Source organism: Mastigoproctus giganteus, chromosome 10, assembly GCF_048544385.1.
Source record: "Mastigoproctus giganteus isolate SK-2022 chromosome 10, ASM4854438v1, whole genome shotgun sequence".
Taxonomy (NCBI): domain Eukaryota; kingdom Metazoa; phylum Arthropoda; class Arachnida; order Uropygi; family Thelyphonidae; genus Mastigoproctus; species Mastigoproctus giganteus.
The window spans coordinates 210,975,677-210,995,614 of record NC_143584.1 but is presented as its reverse complement, the minus strand read 5'-3'; the positions used below and the strand labels follow the sequence as shown (position 1 = coordinate 210,995,614).

The following is a 19,938-nucleotide window of genomic DNA, read 5'->3' as shown; positions in this document are numbered from 1 at the left end:
ATCAACTTCAAATATTCATGCATACTGTATCATTTATAATTTTTTATACTTTTCACTATATGACTAGGATTATAATTATGACCTACGCTGTCGTAAATTAACATGTTTAATTATAGATCTGGACTGGCTATGGTTCTGGAAAAAAGTGCATGGTCACAGTTACACAAATTGCAATCAAATCCACATGAAGCCACAAAAATATGCATGGCCCATTCTGCGTATAAATATTTTCTACAAAGAACTGCACTCAATTTTTCTGAATTATACAGTATATGGAATGAAATATATCACCATTAACCCTAAGACACTGATTAGGAGTATACCACCATTAATCCTAATCATAGTGTCTTGTGCTAAAATGTAAATACAGCATCTTAGCATTAACTGCTTCACATACTGTAAATAAGGAAAATCAACTTCACCTTCATCTTCTGGAAATTGGTGAAATAATGAGCACTTAAACCTGCATAGTATTAGTAGAGGCATATGATGCAAGAAAGCAAGCTTATGCAGCATCAGCCAAAAAAAAAAAACACATACCGCACTTCCATTTCACCCCTTTGTGTGTTCGAAATACCTGTCCAGCTGAGCCTTAAATTTATTTAGGCTATCAACTTCCAAACAAGGGATGGAAGTCTGTTCCACCAACCAACTACCCGCTGGCTGGCTGAAGGCAAATTTCCGCACATCTATCCTACATCTGTCTTTCCTCAATTTGAATTTATGCCCTCTCAGGTGATTATTCTGAGCAAGAGGAAGAATCCCATCAGCATTGAGCATGCTCAAACCATTCAAGGTTTTATACACCTCTATCAGATCACCTCGCCAGTGCCTAGTCTCCAGACACTGTAATTTGCAAAACTTAAGCCTTTCTTCGTAAGAGCAACCCTTTGTTCCATTCACTAATCTTGTTGCCCTTCTCTGTACTCGTTCCAGCAGCTCTACATCCTTCTTGAAATGAGGCCTCCAGACCTGTATACAGTACTCAAGGTGGGCCTGACCATTGCCTTATACAAGGGAATAATCACCTCCTTATCCCTGCTAGAAAAATTCCTGTATATCATTGACAAGAAGACACCATGAGCTACTCTTGCAGCCCGTCTGCACTGCTCAGAGATGTTCATATCTGCCTGCACAATTACCCCCAGGTCCTTTTCATTCTGTACCGTACTCTGAAGCTAAGAAAGTTTAGTTTTCTTAAGAATTTCTGGCATGTACATTTTATAAAACATTATGAATTCAGAAAGATATTTCATTATGTTCCATATTTTTATCCAACCATGCAGGTTGCTTGTTTCAATTTTGTGTCAAGCAAATAAGGCAGCAGCAGAACATGAAACTATCATCCAAGACCAACTAACTCTCAACAGCATGACAACAAAGTTTACAAATTCCTCTTCTCCTGATGGGACTTAAATCTAGCACTTTTCCATTTGGTATTAGACAGTGACCTTAACCACTCTTCTACTGTGATGAGTATCTCAAACATGCAGGAAATTTTCTTTATGAAGGACAGCACTCAGCCAGCCAGTGTATTTCTGTGAAAAACACTGGCTGAGCATTAATTTCTCTAACAAATGAATTGGAATACATTGATTAACACAGTGGCCTTTAAGGAAATCCTGATTTGTTCCCAATGCATCATCAGGGCTAAAAATTCTACTGGGGCTCGACCAATGAAAAGGTTTATCATTAAAGCCTAGAAACATTGGAGGAATAAATTATCAGTAAAGTGATCAAAAACGTTCCTGTGGTCTTTCTGGCATATGAAATGGAAAATTTAGTAGTCAGATTGAGAGAGAGTGCTGACAATGCTGTTTCATATGTTAAGATTTCAGTAGTAAATGGTATAAAATTTTCTAACAAAAATTACCCGATTAAATTTTGTTCCACATTACTCCAACAATACCTTTTTAAAAATATAGGAAGTGACTTTCAATCACCCTGTACACTTGTATCTTGTGTGAAACTAAAAGGTTGTTATTTTCTTAATTGTTGTTAAATTAAATGTTAGTGTTGTTGTTAATGTTAGTGTATCAAAAAGTTAATGTATACACATTAAAAAATTTTAGTTGTAACTAAAAATTAAGTTTTAAATTTCTGAAAATTCTGAACGAAATTCTTTGCTTAAAATGTAATTTATCTCTACAACAGATAAATATAAACAAGATTTTTAATCTATATACTAAACAAAATTTAACTATATACTTAACATGCATATATATAGATATGTAAAATAATAAGAGGAGTTTACCTCAATATAGTACGTAGAACACTTCCATATGATACTCTCTAGAAATTAAAATGAAAAAAATCGAAAACTTACATTAGAGTAAAAAATAAATAATTAAAAACCAATTTAACACAATTAAATATTAAAAAGTATTAAATAATTAAATATTTTCCTTCCTGAAGCTGACAATGCTTTTCGATCATATGTCGTGATCACAGGAATGAAAATTACCGAATAGGGTTGAACCTGAAACTTAAATAATGATTATTTGTCTTTGCACATGCGCGTAAAGGTCCACGCATCGGAGATCAAATATGGCCGCCGAACATTAACAGAATTCTCGTGTAATTTAATTTCTACGGTTTCTGCAATTAATAGTCGGATATAATTACGTTGAACATTAAGTATTTTGGCCTCGTTAAATAAAAAAGTATGTTTTTTGTTAATGGCATGAAAGGCTAATTCTGACACTGCTGAACGAGAAGCACGAACTGAGGCTTCATGTTGATTTACACGAATATTCAGAGAAAATCGCATCGAACCTTGGTAATTATACACGACTATTAATTGCAGAAACCGTAGAAATTAAATTACACGAGAATTCTGTTAATGTTCGGCAGCCATATTTGATCTCTGATGCGTGGACCTTTACGCATATGCATGAAGACAAATAATCACTATTTAAGTTTCAGGTTCAACCCTATTCGGTAATTTTCATTTCTGTGATCATGACATACGGTTGAAAAGCGTTGTCAGCTTCAGGAAGGAAAATCGTTTTGAATATTTTCATTAGATTCTTTTTAATATTTAATTGTGTTAAATTGGTTTTTAATTACTTATTTTTTACTCTAATGTAAGTTTTTGATTTTTTCGTTTTAATTTCTGGAGAGTATTCATATGGAAGTGTTCTACGTACTATATTGAGGTAAACTCCTCTTATTATTTTACAAATACTAATATCAACGTAGAACGTATCGAGTATTACTGCTCTGATTCATACTATATATATATATAGATTAAAAAAAAATTACTTTTGCCATATATGTAAGTCCCTTATTTTCCATGACAGATATTAAAAGAAATATATTCATGTTATAAAAATAATCATAAAAAAATATATCTAAGTAATTTGTGTTATCATTAAAAAGTAAATGAAGAATAACCTCTGAATCCAACTTGCAGTCATTGTGTAGCCAATGAATCCAGTCTGCTGGCAATACATCTGGCTAGGAAAAAGGTTAAGAAATATTTAATGGAAAATATTTTTCAAATAAGTTTTAAAATAAACATTTTTTTTTAGAAACATTTAAAAATTTAAACAGGTTTATATGCATGTTTTATTGCTAAAGAAAAAGGCTATGTTATAGCAATCCTGGCCAACTTATACTTGTGTCCAACATGTATGTATGATACCATCAAAGTTGCTCATAAGGCACATCAAAGTTGCTCATAAGGCACATCACATACTCCTCCATGCAATTTCTGAGACTTAGTGAGGGGGGAATGGAATTTTTCTACCATAATACTCCATTACTTATCCTATGTAGTAGAAATTAACTTAATAGCAGTAACAGATGAAATATGTTTACTAAACAGTACTTATCTAGTTCTCAGTGGTCAAGTCAATGATGATGTTGAATTTGATAGAAAGAAACACCAGTGCAGGACAGAAATATATAAAGCAGTATTTGATGACAAAGAATTGGTATAATGCAAATAAAACCAAAAGCCACAAACCAATGTTTCCAAGCTTCTTTCTTCAGTTAGCTGCATGTTACAAAAGAAGTGTTTCTTATTTATCATTATTATTTGGATAACTAGAAGCCTGCAAGCATAATTCTCTATGTGTTACAAAATGCTTAAAAGATGCCATTAATAATTCATGGTAGTAATACATCCTACTACAATGTCAATCACTGCCAGCACTGGCTAGCAGCGATTGACGTTGAAATTTGTTTCTGTTTAATCCTTAAATTTAAACACTGGTTTGTCAGATACATCCTTTTTTACTGTTTTATTTTTGCTATTTTTAGACTTTTTTTTTTTTTTTAATTTTACATATTTTATTAGAGTAAAAACATTAAATCCCATATACATCTGTGGCATTTTACCAACATTTCATCATCTTTATGCTAGTTGATTTTTTTTTTTTTTATCAACATTCTGTCAGACTGAGTTATAAAGCATATTTAATAAACTGAGATTTTTCACAGACCATGTTTCAAATTGTGTCCATATGCAGTTCTCCCACACCAGGTATTTTTATTACATAAAATAGCTTGCTGGTCATACATCATCCAAAAAAGACTGCTACAAATCAAAAATTTGCTTAGGATTGTAAAGGAGATACAGGAATATCTTGATTAGTGCAATTAATTGGTTCCGCGAAAATGGCACGCTATTCGAAACCGTGCTAATCGAAGTTAATAATCAATACAAAATAGCCTAATTCATTCCAAGACTTATAATATACCAATCAATATTTTTAAAAATATGTTTTTTATGGCAATTTAATGTACAGCAGTATAAAAGCAAAGGATAATTATAAAAATTTGCAGTACAGTAATCAAAAGTTTATTGAAATTAAAATATATAACTCACTTTATTTCTTTGTAAAATATTTCAAAAGCTGGTTTGTGCAGACTTTTCTTTCTTCCTTTCATCATAAATTCGCTTGTATGGACACATCTTTTTCAATGTTCCTGCGAATTTGCATACTGCGCTCGATATCTGGGTCTGCATCCATGATTAGTTGTTTCAAATTTTCAGCTGCACGAAATATTCCTTCAAGTTCTTTTAATGTCAACTTCTTTTCTTGAACATTTTCTTCCTCACAAATTTCCACCTCGTCATATGCTCGTTGTTCATCAATATTAAGGAGGCCAGAATCACTTAATTGTTCTGAATGTGATTCCAGCAATTCGCGAACATCACTGTTGTTGATTTCATCAAAGCCTAGATCTCTTCCAATATTTGCTATTTCATCAATAACAGTGTTGACATGAGTGAAACTACTACAGAAATCATTTGCACAATGTAGCAAAATATGCTTCCAAACTGCTCTCATATTGCTGGATGTTACTTCAGACAATGACTCATGAATATTGTCTATTGCTTTCCTAATGTTGTAATTTCTCCCAAATTCAACTAAAGAAACTGCACCATCTCCAGTTGTTGCTTCAAATGCTTGCCAAATGTTCTGCGTAAACAATAGGCCTTAAAAGTAGCGATTATGCCTTGATCCATAGGGTGTAAAAGATTTCTTGTATTTGGAGGTAAAAAAAAAATAACTTTCACATTTTCACACAAATCAGAAAGTGCTGGTGGGTGGCCCGGGGCATTGTCTAAAATTAACAAAATTTTGAATGAATATTATTTTCTTCGCAGTAGGCCTTAACTTTCTGACAAAAATAGCTATTGAACCATTCTTCAAATAAAGCTTTTGCGACCTAAGCTTTTCTATTAGAGTGCCAAACAACAGGTAGGCTTACAGTAAAAGTTTATTAAAACCTTTACTGAAAGATCTGGGAGTTTCATTTCTATATATAACCATGGGTTTTAATTTCAAATCACCTTCTGCATTGCCTCTCAATAAAAGAGTTATTCTATCTTTGGAAACTTTATAGCCTGGTTGAGCCTTTTCTTTTTTTGCTAGAAAGGTTTTTTTTGGCATTCGTTTCCAAAAAAGGCCTGTTTCATCAACATTAAATATTTGTTGATCTGCGTAGCCACCATCAACAATTTTCTTTAAAATTTTGGGATATTTCACGGCTGCATCTTTATCTGCACTTGCCGCTTCTCCAGTCAATGCAACATTATGCAGTCCTGTCCTTTTCTTAAAACGTTCAAACCAGCCTTTACTGGCAGTGAATTTTCTTCCATTTCCGCTTCAATCACTTTTTCTTTTGAAGAATTTGCTTGAACATTTCCTTCAGTTACTACAATTCTGACCTGACCTGACCTTCTGTAGATTGAAGTTCACCGTCCTTCTGAGAAATTTGCTTCACCTTTAAATACATTCCTAAACCATATTAATACCTAATCCTACTTTAATCGATTGTTGCCGTGTTTAATTAAATGTTTCCACGTGTAAAGCCAAATTGAAGTGGGGAACTTAGATTTCTGTATAAATAATAATTTAGAAGATGAGAAACAATTTTTCCAAGACTTTGCCAAGGATGGGCAGCAGTGCAATGGGCCTGTAAGAGGCCGGATCATTGGAGGGTTTGTCAAAGGACTTAAGCAGAAGTTTAAGTCTAGCCTGTTTCCAAGCCAGCTAAGTTGTAAGAAAGTTTTTTATTGTTGACTTTTCCTTTAACATTGCAAAAATACTCAGGGCTTTTTTTTTATGGTCATTGTGCAGATTGGAATTCTTTTTTGATTGCAGTCTTCTATCCAAATGGCTAAAAGACATTCCACCTCAATCATCATAGCACTTCTATTTCTTGTGGTTTGTGTGCCTACTGATGATGAAGCAAGCTTACCTTTTCCTTATATGCACTGACTTTATCATCCAAACCGTTGATTTAGGCATTCCAAGATGTCGAGAAATTTGTGTTTTACTATCACCATTTTCAAATCTTTTTAAGACTTCAATTTTTTCATCTAACGTTATCACTTTTCTTTTTATCAGAGGCACTATCAGATACACTTTTCCTTTTATCCATAGTTAATAAATACGTAATATATAAAAATTTAATAGAAATTAATGTAATTAATTAGTATGCACAGTAATTAATGTAAACAACACATAATGGCGGGAGATAACACAGGAGTCTGCACGTTAACACGCAACGCAAAAACAACTGAAAGGAACTGATCTACATGTATGTAATAAATGCGGTGCGGCCGGTGTTGTCCTTCAGAGTGCATAATGTTAGATAATATTTCAATTGTTGTAATAATACATGTTTGAAATAATCCATTTCTTTTTATTTTCTTATGGTAGAAAAACAAACTAGCTTCCCACACTGTATCTTGCATTCATTTTTGTTTATTTCTCGACGGAGAAGGTATAATGCGAAATAAGCAGTAACTCCCTTTTGTGAACAGAGCTGCGCACTCACTAAGAAAACAAGCAATGTGTTTCTATAATGTTTTCTAATGTTATGCATACTTTAGCAGTGTATTTACATTCGTAACTTAGTACTGACTTTCGTAGCATCACCAGCTTCAGTGTGTTTAGGCCAAGCCAAAATACTAATCGAAAATTGGTAGCTAAATATAAACCATGCTAATTCGAGTCTCGCGCTAATCGAACCCACGCTAATTGAAAGATTCCTGTAATTGTGAAAATATCAGGAATAGAGGTCCAGAAAAATTGTTTTCAATGAAAAAGTAAAAAAAAAAAAAAAGGAAAACTTGCAGCATATTTCAATCTTAAAATGCAAAAAAACAGTTTTATATTTCATTATAAAATATGTTACATATTTCATTAATGAAATATGTAACAAATGTCTTTTACATTTTTTTTTGCTGATTTATATTTTATACTAAAAGTAAAATTTATAGGTTAAATATAATTCATAGAGAATTATATTTAACCTATAAATAAAGAAGTTACAAATAATTGCAATTTCATTTACAATGCATCTTCAATAAATCAAATGGTAACTGATTAGGGTTCTGACAGATCAGGGTTTCTAATTTTTATAGCTAAAATTGTGTTTTTGTTTGAGTTAAGGTTTCCTATTGGCCTTTTAAGCACTAAGGTAGCATGTTACAACAACCTCAGAAAATGTAAGATCAGTACTATTGTGTAAAGACTCTTCTCAGCAAACTGTTTTGCTAAGAGTATTCTTCTATAAATAGATATAGGTCCTACTATTTATATTATTTACATCACAGACTTAATTCTCAGGGAACTGTTCTATATGAAAAGTCATGGTTCAGTCATCATCCATTTGATTTAGAATATACCATGGTTAGAACATTCTTATGAGAGGAACCTGGCAGCCCAGGTGACATAATACCCTGAAGTAGTTCATATATAGAGTTATTCATTTACCATGGAACACACTGGACAAGTATTACCAAGGTCACACTATTACCTAGGTAACTATGGTAACAGAGCACATGCTATCAGATAGAAAGCAAGATATTTTTAGATGATTGCTAGAAGAAAACAGTGGTGTTTGAGCAGCAATACAGCATTTTTAGTGTTGTGCATAAATGGATTTTTCCCAAGAAGAATATTCATTTTATTACCTCTGGATTTTTATCTGTGGGATCTCCTCACAATAAGGTTTTCACATACAGCCCATATATTCTAGATCAGTGTTTCTCAACCTTTTTTCAGATATGAACCACTTTTAAATTTGAGGTAGAAACTAAAGACCACAAAAATATTAAACTATGCAAGCAAATATATTAATAACTAGTTTTTAAATACAACAATATGTACTCATACTTAATATATATAGTATATGTTAGGTTGTTACAGGTATACCTGTATATTTCATAATTGTTAATATCATGTTGCCTACTGCAAAAAAAGCTGTTTTATTTTCAAGTCCCACACACCACTTTCATGAGTTATTCAGACATAGGTTGGAAAAACTGCTCTAAATGAACTGAAACGAAACACTGAGAACTACTCTCACACCACTGATAAACATATCCCTGATCACAGAACTGCAACAAGCACACTAAGTGAAAGAATATCCACACAAACAATTTGGGCATTTTTAAGCACATTCTTTAACATTCAAATTCCATTATAATAAAATTGCTGTATTATAAAGTGGATTGCATTTTAATTGAATAACCCTGTAGTGGGTATCTGGTGTCTCCATTCATTCTTTTGGTAACTGAATTATGTGGGACTAACCTTCCGTTTTGGGAGGCATGATCTCATGATTATATCATGATTTATGAAAATAGATGCATAATTTTCTTCAAATGCAGTATAATTAAGTCTTATAAATAATATCCTTCCACAAAACATTTAATAGAATTCCATTATCTACATATTTTTCTTGATATGTATCAAGATTTTGTGGTTAACTTGATTGTGCACTGGTGTCTAAGAGTTAAATTTTGAACAATCGTTAATCTCTGTTTTATACAAGATAATGCATAATAAAACTACTCTTTTTCATTACAAAAATTTTTTTTTTTTTTTTTTTAAATAGCATCATCTGATAGTACTTACTCCAATTGGTAAATATTTGATTCCTGCGATGTCTAGTTCCTGAGTAATGCCGGTACTTCCTAATATATACACTTTCTTTTGAAAATCTATAGATTTCAAATATGTAGCTACACAATATGATGTGGGAAAAATTTCATCCTGAAACAAAATGCAGATTTCACTGAATTATTACTACAATACACAGAATACAATAGTTCTTCAAGTTTACATAAAAATTTCTACAGGATACATTGATTGCTTTATGTCTATTCAACTTATACTGTTAAATTAAGTTCCTATTGTAATATATTAAAAATGGAAATATTCAACATTAATGTGCCAAATCTGGTACCGTGTTAATAAATATTTCTTGTTAGGTAATCTTGGAAGTGTATTGAAGTAAATTACAGAATTCTAAAAAAAGTGAGTGCAGAGATATCATAAAAATCTTGTGAAAAAATTATATACAAAGAAATATATGTTTAACACATTAAAGAACACTGTCTTTATTCAACCATAAAATGATTTTCTTATTTCAAAAGGGAAGGAGATTTTGATATTAAAGATGCTGAAAGTTCAGGAACTGCATTCCCATCAAACTCTAGAAAATGAATTGCAGGAGACAATATCTTCTGTTTACTGAACATATGGACTGGAGAAAGCTCTGGCAGAGAATGCAAAGACTTCTTTCCTATGTAAAAACCAGAAGGAAGGGAATAAATCAAACTGATCCATTTGACATCAATGGTTTGACTATTGATGATCCTGATCAGGCTGCTGACAAATTGAATGAGTATTTTTCATCTGCATCCACACATGAGGAATTCTTTAGGGAAGGGAATGCCAGATGTTTATCAAGCTCTAACAGGGAGCTAAATAATTTTGAAATAACTGAGAGGAAAGTGAAAGAAAAATTGTTGAAGTTAAACATAAGAAATGCACCTGAGATAGATAGGAGCTATCCAGTTTTGTTAATGGAGGCAGCAAAGGAGGTAAGCAAACCCTTACCCATAATTATGAGAGCATCCTTTAATTTGGGGGGAGGTCCTGGTGGACTGGAGATGTGTGAATGTATCCCCAATTCACAAAGGAAAAATCGAAGGGTGACATGAGTAATTAGAGATCTGTTAGTTTAACTTCTGTTTTAGGGAAAATAATGCAGTCACTGGTAAAAGAAGTAATGCAGGATCATCTATACAAGGCCACAATTATACTTCAAACACAAGATGGGTTTGTTAAGGGGAAATCTTGTTTGACCAATTTCATTGGTTACTATGATGTGGTCACAAAGGAACTGGATGCAAAAAATAATTTTGATATCATATACTTTGATTTCAGGAGAGCTTTTGATACTGTTGCACAAAAAAACTGCTGTAAAAATTGGAGTAGTGTGGCATTAAGGGCAAATTTGTGCTATGGATAAAGGGATTGTTGAGTGGAAGAAGAGACTGTGGTAATAAATGGACATTGCTCTTCACGGACTTATCTTCTATTAGTGAATTTCCCCAGGGTTCGGTGTTTTTATATTTATCAATGATATTGACGGAGGCATATTAGGCTTTATGTTCAAGTTTGCAGATGATACCAAGGTTGGCAGGGTGATTAATGACAGTAACAACAGTATACTACTGCAAAAGGATCTATAAAAGTTAGGCACATGAGCTGAGAAATGGAAACTGAAGTTTAACATTGATAAATGTAAAGTATAGCATATGGGTAGCAGTAATCTCAGAGTAAAGACAGTGTATAGTACATTTTTTCATTTTCCACTACACTCAGGGTAGTGGAAAATGAAAAAAACACCTGGGGGTAATTGTGCAGTCAGATATGAGGTTCTCTGAGCAATGCAGACAGGCTGCCAGGACAGCTCATGGGGTTTTGTCAATGATATACAGGAATTTTGCTAGCAGGAATAAGTAATTATCCCATTGTATAAGGTAATGGGCAGGCCACATACATCTTGAGTACTGCATACAGGTCTGGAGGCCTCATTTTAGAAAGGATGTGGAGCTGCTTGTATGAGTACAGAGAAGGGCAATGAGATTGGCGAGGGGAACAAAGGGGTGCTCTTACCAAAAAAGCTTCAGTTCTGCAAATTGCAGTGTCTGGAGACTAGGCACCTGCAAGGTGTTTAATGCTTTGAATAGATTGAGAAAGCTGAATGCTGGTGGGTTTCTTCCTCTTGCTCAGACCACACGCAAGGGGGTAAAAATTCAAATTGAGGAAAGACAGTTGTAGAATAGATGTGCGGAAGTTTGCCTTTTGCCAGCGAGTGGTTGATAGCTGGAACAAACTTCCATCTCGGACACAGCATGGTTTTGTTAAGGAGAAGTCTTACCTGACCAATTTGATTGGATACTATGATGCAGTCACAAAAGAACTGGATGCAGGGAATAACTTTGATATTATATACTTGGATCTTAGAAAGGCTTTTGATACTGTTGCACATGGAAGACTGCTGCACAAATTGGAGCAGTGTGGCATTGGAGGCAAATTGCTGCTATGGATAAAGGGGTGGTTGAGGGGGAGAAGACAGAGAGTGGTAATCAATGGACACTGCTCATCGTGGACTAATGTTATTAGTGGAGTCCCTCAGGGTTCAATGTTGGGTCCATTATTGTTTTCTGTATTTATAAATGATATTAATGATGATATATCAAGCTTAATGTCCAAGTTTGCAGACAATACGAAGGTTGGCAGGGTTGTCAAGGACACTACTGACACTATGCTGCTGCAACAGGATCTGGAAAGGTTGAGCAGATGGGCTGAGAGGTGGCAAATGAAGTTTAACATTGACAAATGTAAAGTACTACATATGGGAAACAGCAACCCCAAAGCAACGTATCAACTCTGTGGTACTACACTGACATTGATAAAGAATGAAAGGGACCTGGGGTGGTTGTGCAGGCAGATATGAAGTTCTCTGAGCAGTGCAGACGGGCTGCAAGAGTAGCTTGTGGAGTCTTGTCAATGATATACAGGAATTTTTCTAGCAGGGAGAAGGAGGTGATTGTCCCTCTGTATAAGGCAATGGTCAGGCTGCACCTTTAGTACTGCGTACAGGTCTGGAGGCCTCATTTTAGGAAAGATGTAGAGCTGCTGGAATGAGTACAGAGAAGGGCAACAAGATTAGTGAATGGAACAAAGGGTTGCTCTTACGAAGAAAGGCTTAAGTTTTGCAAATTACAGTGTCTGGAGACTAGGCACTGGTGAGGTGATCTGATAGAGGTGTATAAAGCCTTGAATGGTTTGAGCATGCTCAATGCCGATGGGATTCTTCCTCTTGCTCAGAATAATCACCTGAGAGGGCATAAATTCAAATTGAGGAAAGACAGATGTAGAATAGATGTGCGGAAATTTGCCTTTAGCCAGTGGGTAGTTGGTTGGTGGAACAGACTTCCATCCCTTGTTTGGAAGTTGATAGCTTAAATAAATTTAAGGCTCAGCTGGACAGGTATTTCGAACACACAAAGGGGTGAAATGGAAGTGCGGTATGTGTTTTTTTTTTTGGCTGATGCTGCATAAGCTTGCTTTCTTGCATCATATGCCTCTACTAATGCTAATGCTAATCTGTTCTGGAACTTGATAGTTTAAACAAATTGAAGGAAGTAGACAAACTATTTGAGGAAATAAATAGTTGAAATGGGAGGTGTTTTTTTTTTTTTTTTTTTTTTTTTCCCGACACTGTATAAGCTTATTTTCTTGCACCATTTGCCACTGTTAATGCAAAGTACACCAGTCTTCAGGAAGAGCATTTTGAATAAATGTACAGTTTCAGTTACCCAACACTTCTTTATAGGGTAGGCTAAAAACTTCAATACTTCCTCATATAATTGGACTAGAACAAGCCTATAATTTCTAAGTATTGTTTTTTTTTTTTTTGTCTTGGAACAAATATTCCAAACACTACTTTCAAAAAATTATAATTTTAAGCAATTTTCTTATCATACCAAGAAAGGATCAAATATAACTTTTCTTATAAAACATTTTATTCATAATACTACATGGAAGATAAATAAATCTTAAGGTTCTATTGTTTTCATTTTGAATTATACAATCGTAACAACACTGAATTTCTTGTGTAGCTTGTGAAAGACAAGGATGGTAGTAGTAGCATGTGATGCAAGAAAGCAAGTGTATGAGCTTATGCAGCATCAGCCAAAAAAAAAAAAAAAAAAAAAAATCACACCATTCCCTCCAAATGCCTGTCCAGTTCCTCCTTAAATTTATTTAACCTATCAACTTCGACAACGACAGATGGAAGTTTGTTCCAGCAATTAACCACCCGCTGGCTAAAGGCAAATTTCTGCACATCTATTCTACATCTGTCTTTTCTTAATTTGAATTTATGCCCCCTTAGGTTCGTAATCTGAACAAGTAGAAGGATCCCATCAGAATTCAGCGTGCTCAACCCATTCAAGGCCTTATACACCTCAATCAGATCATCGCACAGGTGCCTAGTCTCCAGCCACTGCAATTTGCAGAACTAAAGCCTCTCTTGGTAAGAGGATCCTTTCATTCCTCTCACCAATCTTGTTGCCCTTCTCTGTACACGTTCAAGCAAATCTACATCCTTTCTAAAATGAGGGCTCCAGACCTGTACGGAGTACTAAAGGTGCAGCCTAACCATTGCCTTATACAGAGGGACAATCACCTCCTTCTCCCTGCTAGCAAAATTCCTATATATCATTGACAAAACCCCATGACCTGCCCTAGCAGCCTGTCTACATTGCTCAGAAAACTTCATATCTGACTGCACAATTATTCCCAGGTCTTTTTCATTTTCTCCAACCTTAAGTGTAGTACCACACAGTTGGTACATTCCTCTGGGGTTACTTCTACCCATATATGGTACTTTGCATTTGTCAAGGTTAAACTTTAGTTGCCACTTCTTAGCCCATCTGCCCAAATTATCTAGATCCTGTTGCAGTAGCACACTGCCATTACTGTCATTAACAACCCTGCTAACCTTTGTATCATTTGCAAACTTCGACACTAAGCCTGATATACCTTCATCAATATCATTGATAAATATACAAAACAACAAAGGACCCAACACCGAACCCTGTGGGACTCCACTAATAACATTAGTCCATGAAGAGCAGCTCCCATTAATTACCACCCTCTGTCTTCTCCCACTCAACCATCCTTTTATCCATTGTAGCAAATTACCCTTAATACCATTCTGCTCCAATTTGTACAATAGTCTTCCATGCACAACAGTATCAAAGCTTTCCTGAAATCCAAATATATGATATCAAAATTATTTTTTTCATCCAGTTCCTTTGTAACGACATCATAATATCCTATCAAATTTGTCAGACAAGACTTTCCCTTAACAAACCCATGCTGTATCTGAATTATTGCTGCAATCTTGTCTAGATGATCCTGCAATGCATCTTTAACCAGTGACTCCATTATTTTACCCGGAACAGAAGTTAAACTAACTGGTCTGTAATTACTCGTGTCACCCTTCAATCTCCCTTTGTGAATTAGGGATACATCTGCATATCTCCAGTCCGTGGGGACCTCCCCTGAGTCCAAGGATGCTATCATAATTATGGCTAAGGGTTTGCTTAGTTGCTTTGCTGCCTCCTTTAATATAACTGGATAGATCCCATCCACCCCAGGTGCCTTTCTTATGTTTAACTTCAACAATTTCTCCTCCTCTTTGCTCTCAGTTATTACAAAATCATTAAGCACCCTGCTACAATTTGATAACCTCCATAACTCCTCGTGTGTGAATGTAGATGCAAAATACTCATTCAGTTTGTTTACTATCAGAGCAGGATTATCAACAGTCGAACCATCGATATCAAGTGGACCAATCAGATTCATCCCCTTCCTCTTAGAGTTTATATAAGTAAAGAAATCCTTGCTGTTTTTCTTAGCATCTTTTGCCAAAGATTTCTCGTAATCCGCCTTCGCCTGCCTAACCTCCTTTGTGACCTGATTAGGGTAGGCTAAAATTTATAGGCTAGGCTAAAAACTTCAATACTTCCTCATAATTGGACTAGAACAAGCCTATAATTTCTATGTATTGTTTTTTTTTTTTTTTTGTCTTGGAACAAATATTCCGAACACTACTTTCAAAAAATTATAGTTTTAAGCAATTTTCTTATCATACCAAGAAAGGATTAAATATAACTTTTCTTATAAAACATTTTATTCATAATACTACATGGAAGATAAATAAATCTTAAGGTTCTATTGTTTTAATTTTGAATTATACAATTGTAACAACACTGAATTTCTTGTGTAGCTTGTGGAAGACAAGGATGGTATGTTGGTATGTATTTCCACTTTTAGTATCAGTATTTTCAAGGTTGGTCAATCAGTCTCATACTGACAATTATGGTGAACAAAAAAAGTATTTGCTGTTTCTGATTAGCATGAAATTAACTGATTGTTATTTAGAACAAAGAATTAATGTTAAATTTTAAGTGAGGTTAAATGAATATATAAGCAAGACACTTCACCCATTAAATGGAACTTATGAGAACTTATTGTCAGATGTAAAAAGTTTCTCACAGACAAAAGGTTTAAAACAAGGTAGAGAAAGTGATGCACAATCAGCCATTCAATCATCCACAGGCCCAGTGAAAATGTTAGAGAATTGGTTTATCAGGTAGATTAATTACAAGAACAATGGTGAGAGAGAGAGAGGAAATTTTTGAAAATACTATCATAAACAGAAATAGTACACTTTTCTCGTTTGTTTAATCCTTTAAGAGAAGTTAGGCAAAAAGTATTTTGAGGAAAACACTGACCAGTGATGAACCATTGTATTTTCAGTATACCCTGTAAGTAAAATGTCAAGGTGTACAATGAAAAACCAGAACATTTTGAAACTTAAAATTTTTTTAGTAAATGTTTATGGCAACAGCTTCAGTTATCCTTAGTGCATCAATCTTATATAGATTTTTTTTTTTATTATATTTTTTTAAAACCTATAGTACTTAGTACTGTGCATGGGTTGGAGGTTGAGAAGATGAAAGAATATATCTGTTGATATTAGACTTGAACTTCTTTAAATTATAATTTTTAGGAAATACGTATGAAAGAAGATTGTTCCAGAAAAGCAGAAGTTGAATGAATAAATGAGGAAGAAGAAAAGTTGGTTCTGTGAGTTTGAAGTTGGACAGTAAAAGGAATGTTGACTGGTTGTGGCACTATTCAGACTGCGTTGAAAGAGAGAGCAGGAATTATAGAAGCCAATTCAGAAGAACAGTACCTGTAGAAGTATCTATAGAAAAGTCATGCAGCAGAAAGAACTTCTCTATAAGACAGAGTGGAGAGACTTTGTTACAGATGAATCATTAATTAACCTAACTGCCCTCTTTTGAATGGAATATAGAAGCCTGAGAGGGGTTTTGGGGGGCACTGCCCCAGATGTCGGAACAATATTCCAGGCTAGGGCGGATTTGCACGGAATGAACAGCTGTTTGGAAGAAAATAATGCCAAGAGCAAAAGAGAAAACCCAGTTTTTTAGATGCGGAGGAAGCAATATTTGTAATGTGCTTATGCCAAGAGAGATTAGAAGTCAGGGTAATCCTCAATAGACATGATCTTACCTAGAAATTGGAATGTCATCAAATATAAGCAAAGGAGCAGAAGAATCCTTTTTATGAGATATAAGACAGGACTGAGTTTTAGAAGGATTGAAATTAACCTAAGTTATATTTGCCCCACTAGAGAATTACCTGAAAGAAGATTGATTTCTTTTATAGATTCTGTATTTATTGAAATGTTTCTAATTTTCTATAAGATCTGTAAGGGTTAAATAGAATAAAGTTGCTGTTTTTTCATGGTGAAGCATCATTTCAAGTAGCATAATTACAATCCATGAAACTTGAAATGATAACACCATTTCAAAGTTGTCTTAGAAATTTTATCATCTGTATGTTCTACTAGCAACTCTTCACTTCCTTAAATTAAAATATTACTTACCACATTTATTTTATATCCAAGACGCTCACATTTCTTTATATATTCCTCCCTTGTCTTGGTGCTGTTATTTGTAACAAAAAACACTTTCTTCCCCTATATTTTTAAAACAAAAAATAATTACTTAATATTACTCTATAAACTACACTTGAAAAGCATTCCATTATTTCTACAATTCCATTATTTATTTATCAATCATTCTATTAAACCCAAATTGTTTTGGGGTGAACAAAGTGATGTAATTCATAAAAGTACAGAAAAAGATTATTATATTCAAACTGTAGTTTGACTAAAGTTTAAAGAAATATTGAAAAGATTGATTGAATAGTTCCTTTGCTAACAAAAAAAAAAGGTGGACGGGGAAGGTAGGAAAAGAAACAAAGCTTTTAAGTGAGTAGGGTTACAGGTAGTAGCAGGCAAGCAGCCTTGTCCATTATGTTACGAGTTTGTGCTATAGTACAGAAGTCCCTAGCTGTTGGAGCCAAATTACAAATTTTTATTTTCCTCCTTAATTTACTTATCTTACATCGTTCTTCATCAGGAAATGGGACCTGCTTGAGCCACTAGCACAGAGCCCCAAAATTTTTATTGCTTTACTGGAAAACAGAGAATATATATATGAATTTTTATAAGATTTAAGAATGTCTATGATCTACTCATGTTGTACCTCTGCCCAAAACTAGAAAGATAATTCTTTTGCCAGTAATTTTGAAATTAATAAATAATAACTGTCTATTTATACTCAGTATGGGTGCTGTGACCAAAGATTTAAAAAAAAAATTTAGTCTCTGATCATGTGACTACATTAAATTATGCTATCAGTTCACCTTATGTTTGTTGGGTATAGAATACATACATAATACAAATTATCCTGAATATTCAGACTATGAGCATAACTTTCAAAAAAACTGGACTTTTCAAAAATTTGAGATGTGCTATGTCCCAAGGATGCCAGATTTGAGATTATATTGTATTACCTTGAATTTGTGTTTTGTATCTACTGCGAAAAAAGACTTCTCACTCACTATTTAATATTATGTCAAACTGTATTTTAGTTAAAGATTTCGATGTACATGTGTTCATGAAGAGATAGCAATAGTAGTTCTTAATTATCTATTCACAAATTTAATAATTCATCAGAACATACATTGCTGGCTATATATACACACACACCAGTTATGCAATTTAAGAGTTAACTTAAAGCCTAAAAAGTTTGGAATAAATACTGTCTTACCAAATCTCTTAGAGCATTTAATGTTTCAGGAGATCCTGGAATTGCTTCATTACCAGTCCACAAAACACCTGAAAATGTCCATAAAAAGAAAAATAAATCCAATTTCACACACACACAAAAAAAAAAAAAAAAAAAAAAAAAACTTATTTTAATTTTGACATATTTTATTTTATAAAAAAATATAAATCTACTGACTAATGATTCCATAGCTAGAACAATATTCAACAGTGTTCTTCCCAGGACCTATCGAATGGGTGCACTACCCAGAGAATTTAACCGACTGCCCGGCTAAAATTTAAGCGATTCTTGCAGTGCCATATGGTACTGCTCACTGATCTCGATCAATATTAACTCGAACATACTATGCAGTTGAGGTCAATGCAACAGGAACATATAATGTTAAATTATGGAATTTATTTCCGCTCTGGATCGCTTAAGTCACATATATAAATAACAGAAAATTTTATAATATTGCGAAGTATTACATTTCCCCACCCGACTACTTCACAATGCCACATGGCTGGCAAAATGTTCTGGGCAGAACACTGCTCAAGTATATTGAAAAAACATATATAAATAAAACAGAATATGGCTGATAAAGAAAACACCTCAGTGCATTAGAATCAGATATATATATTAATATTGAAAGGTTAGATAAACTGATCAGTTAGTAGGGGACCATACTGGTTCTTACAAGATCTCTGTAGTTAAGCACACTACTAGTCTCCAGGATAGCAACTACCTAAGCAGAGCCACCGAATGTTGTTGTTGTTATTATTTGGTTTTTAGGAGCATTAGCAACTAAGGCCATATTGCTCCAGGGATATGTGGTGGTCATTCCCTGACCTTTCCTCACCGCATCCTCCGTATTTGGTGGTCATGGGCTTGAACCCTGGTCTAATCAAGAAGCGTGTGCTACGCACTGCTGCTCCTACCCACTTGGCTACGGAGGCACTGCCATTGAATGTGACTGATGTCTTTTTTCCCCTTAGCTACTGCCAATTCAATTTCTCTTCTAAATTTTTATTTTACCAATATAAAAAGAAAAAAAAAACTGGTTTCTTCCTTCCTTTTCTTTTTATTACTGAGATGCACATTGCAAAAATTTTTATTAGGGCATTTATAATCCAATTTTCATTAAGTCATATATAATTCAATGTCACCTACTGTTCTTACTACCAAATTTAAACAAAAAATAGAAATTTTACATGTAAATTCAGTAAATACATGTTCATATTTATATTTTAATATAGATATTAGTATTAGTAGTAGCAAATGATGCAAGAAAGCAAGCTTATAGAGCATCAGCCAACAAAAATACTCACCTCACGTGACTGTTGATCCCATCCAAGAATTTGTCTAGTTCTTCCTTGAATTTATTCAAACTACCC

At 34.0% G+C, this 19,938-nt stretch overlaps 1 protein-coding gene across 1 annotated transcript in view; it reads right to left on the bottom strand.

Moving 5' to 3' along the window:
• LOC150079844 (phosphoglycolate phosphatase-like) overlaps positions 1–19,938 on the bottom strand; it is a 41,261-nt gene that overhangs the window by 8,628 nt on the left and 12,695 nt on the right. The window contains exons 2-5 of the mRNA XM_090383249.1: positions 18,548–18,615; positions 17,317–17,409; positions 9,387–9,524; positions 3,397–3,459 (exon numbers count right to left, since the gene is read on the bottom strand). Coding sequence (XP_090239375.1) covers positions 3,397–3,459; positions 9,387–9,524; positions 17,317–17,409; positions 18,548–18,615 — 362 coding nt within the window. The remainder of the gene's footprint in view (positions 1–3,396; positions 3,460–9,386; positions 9,525–17,316; positions 17,410–18,547; positions 18,616–19,938) is intronic.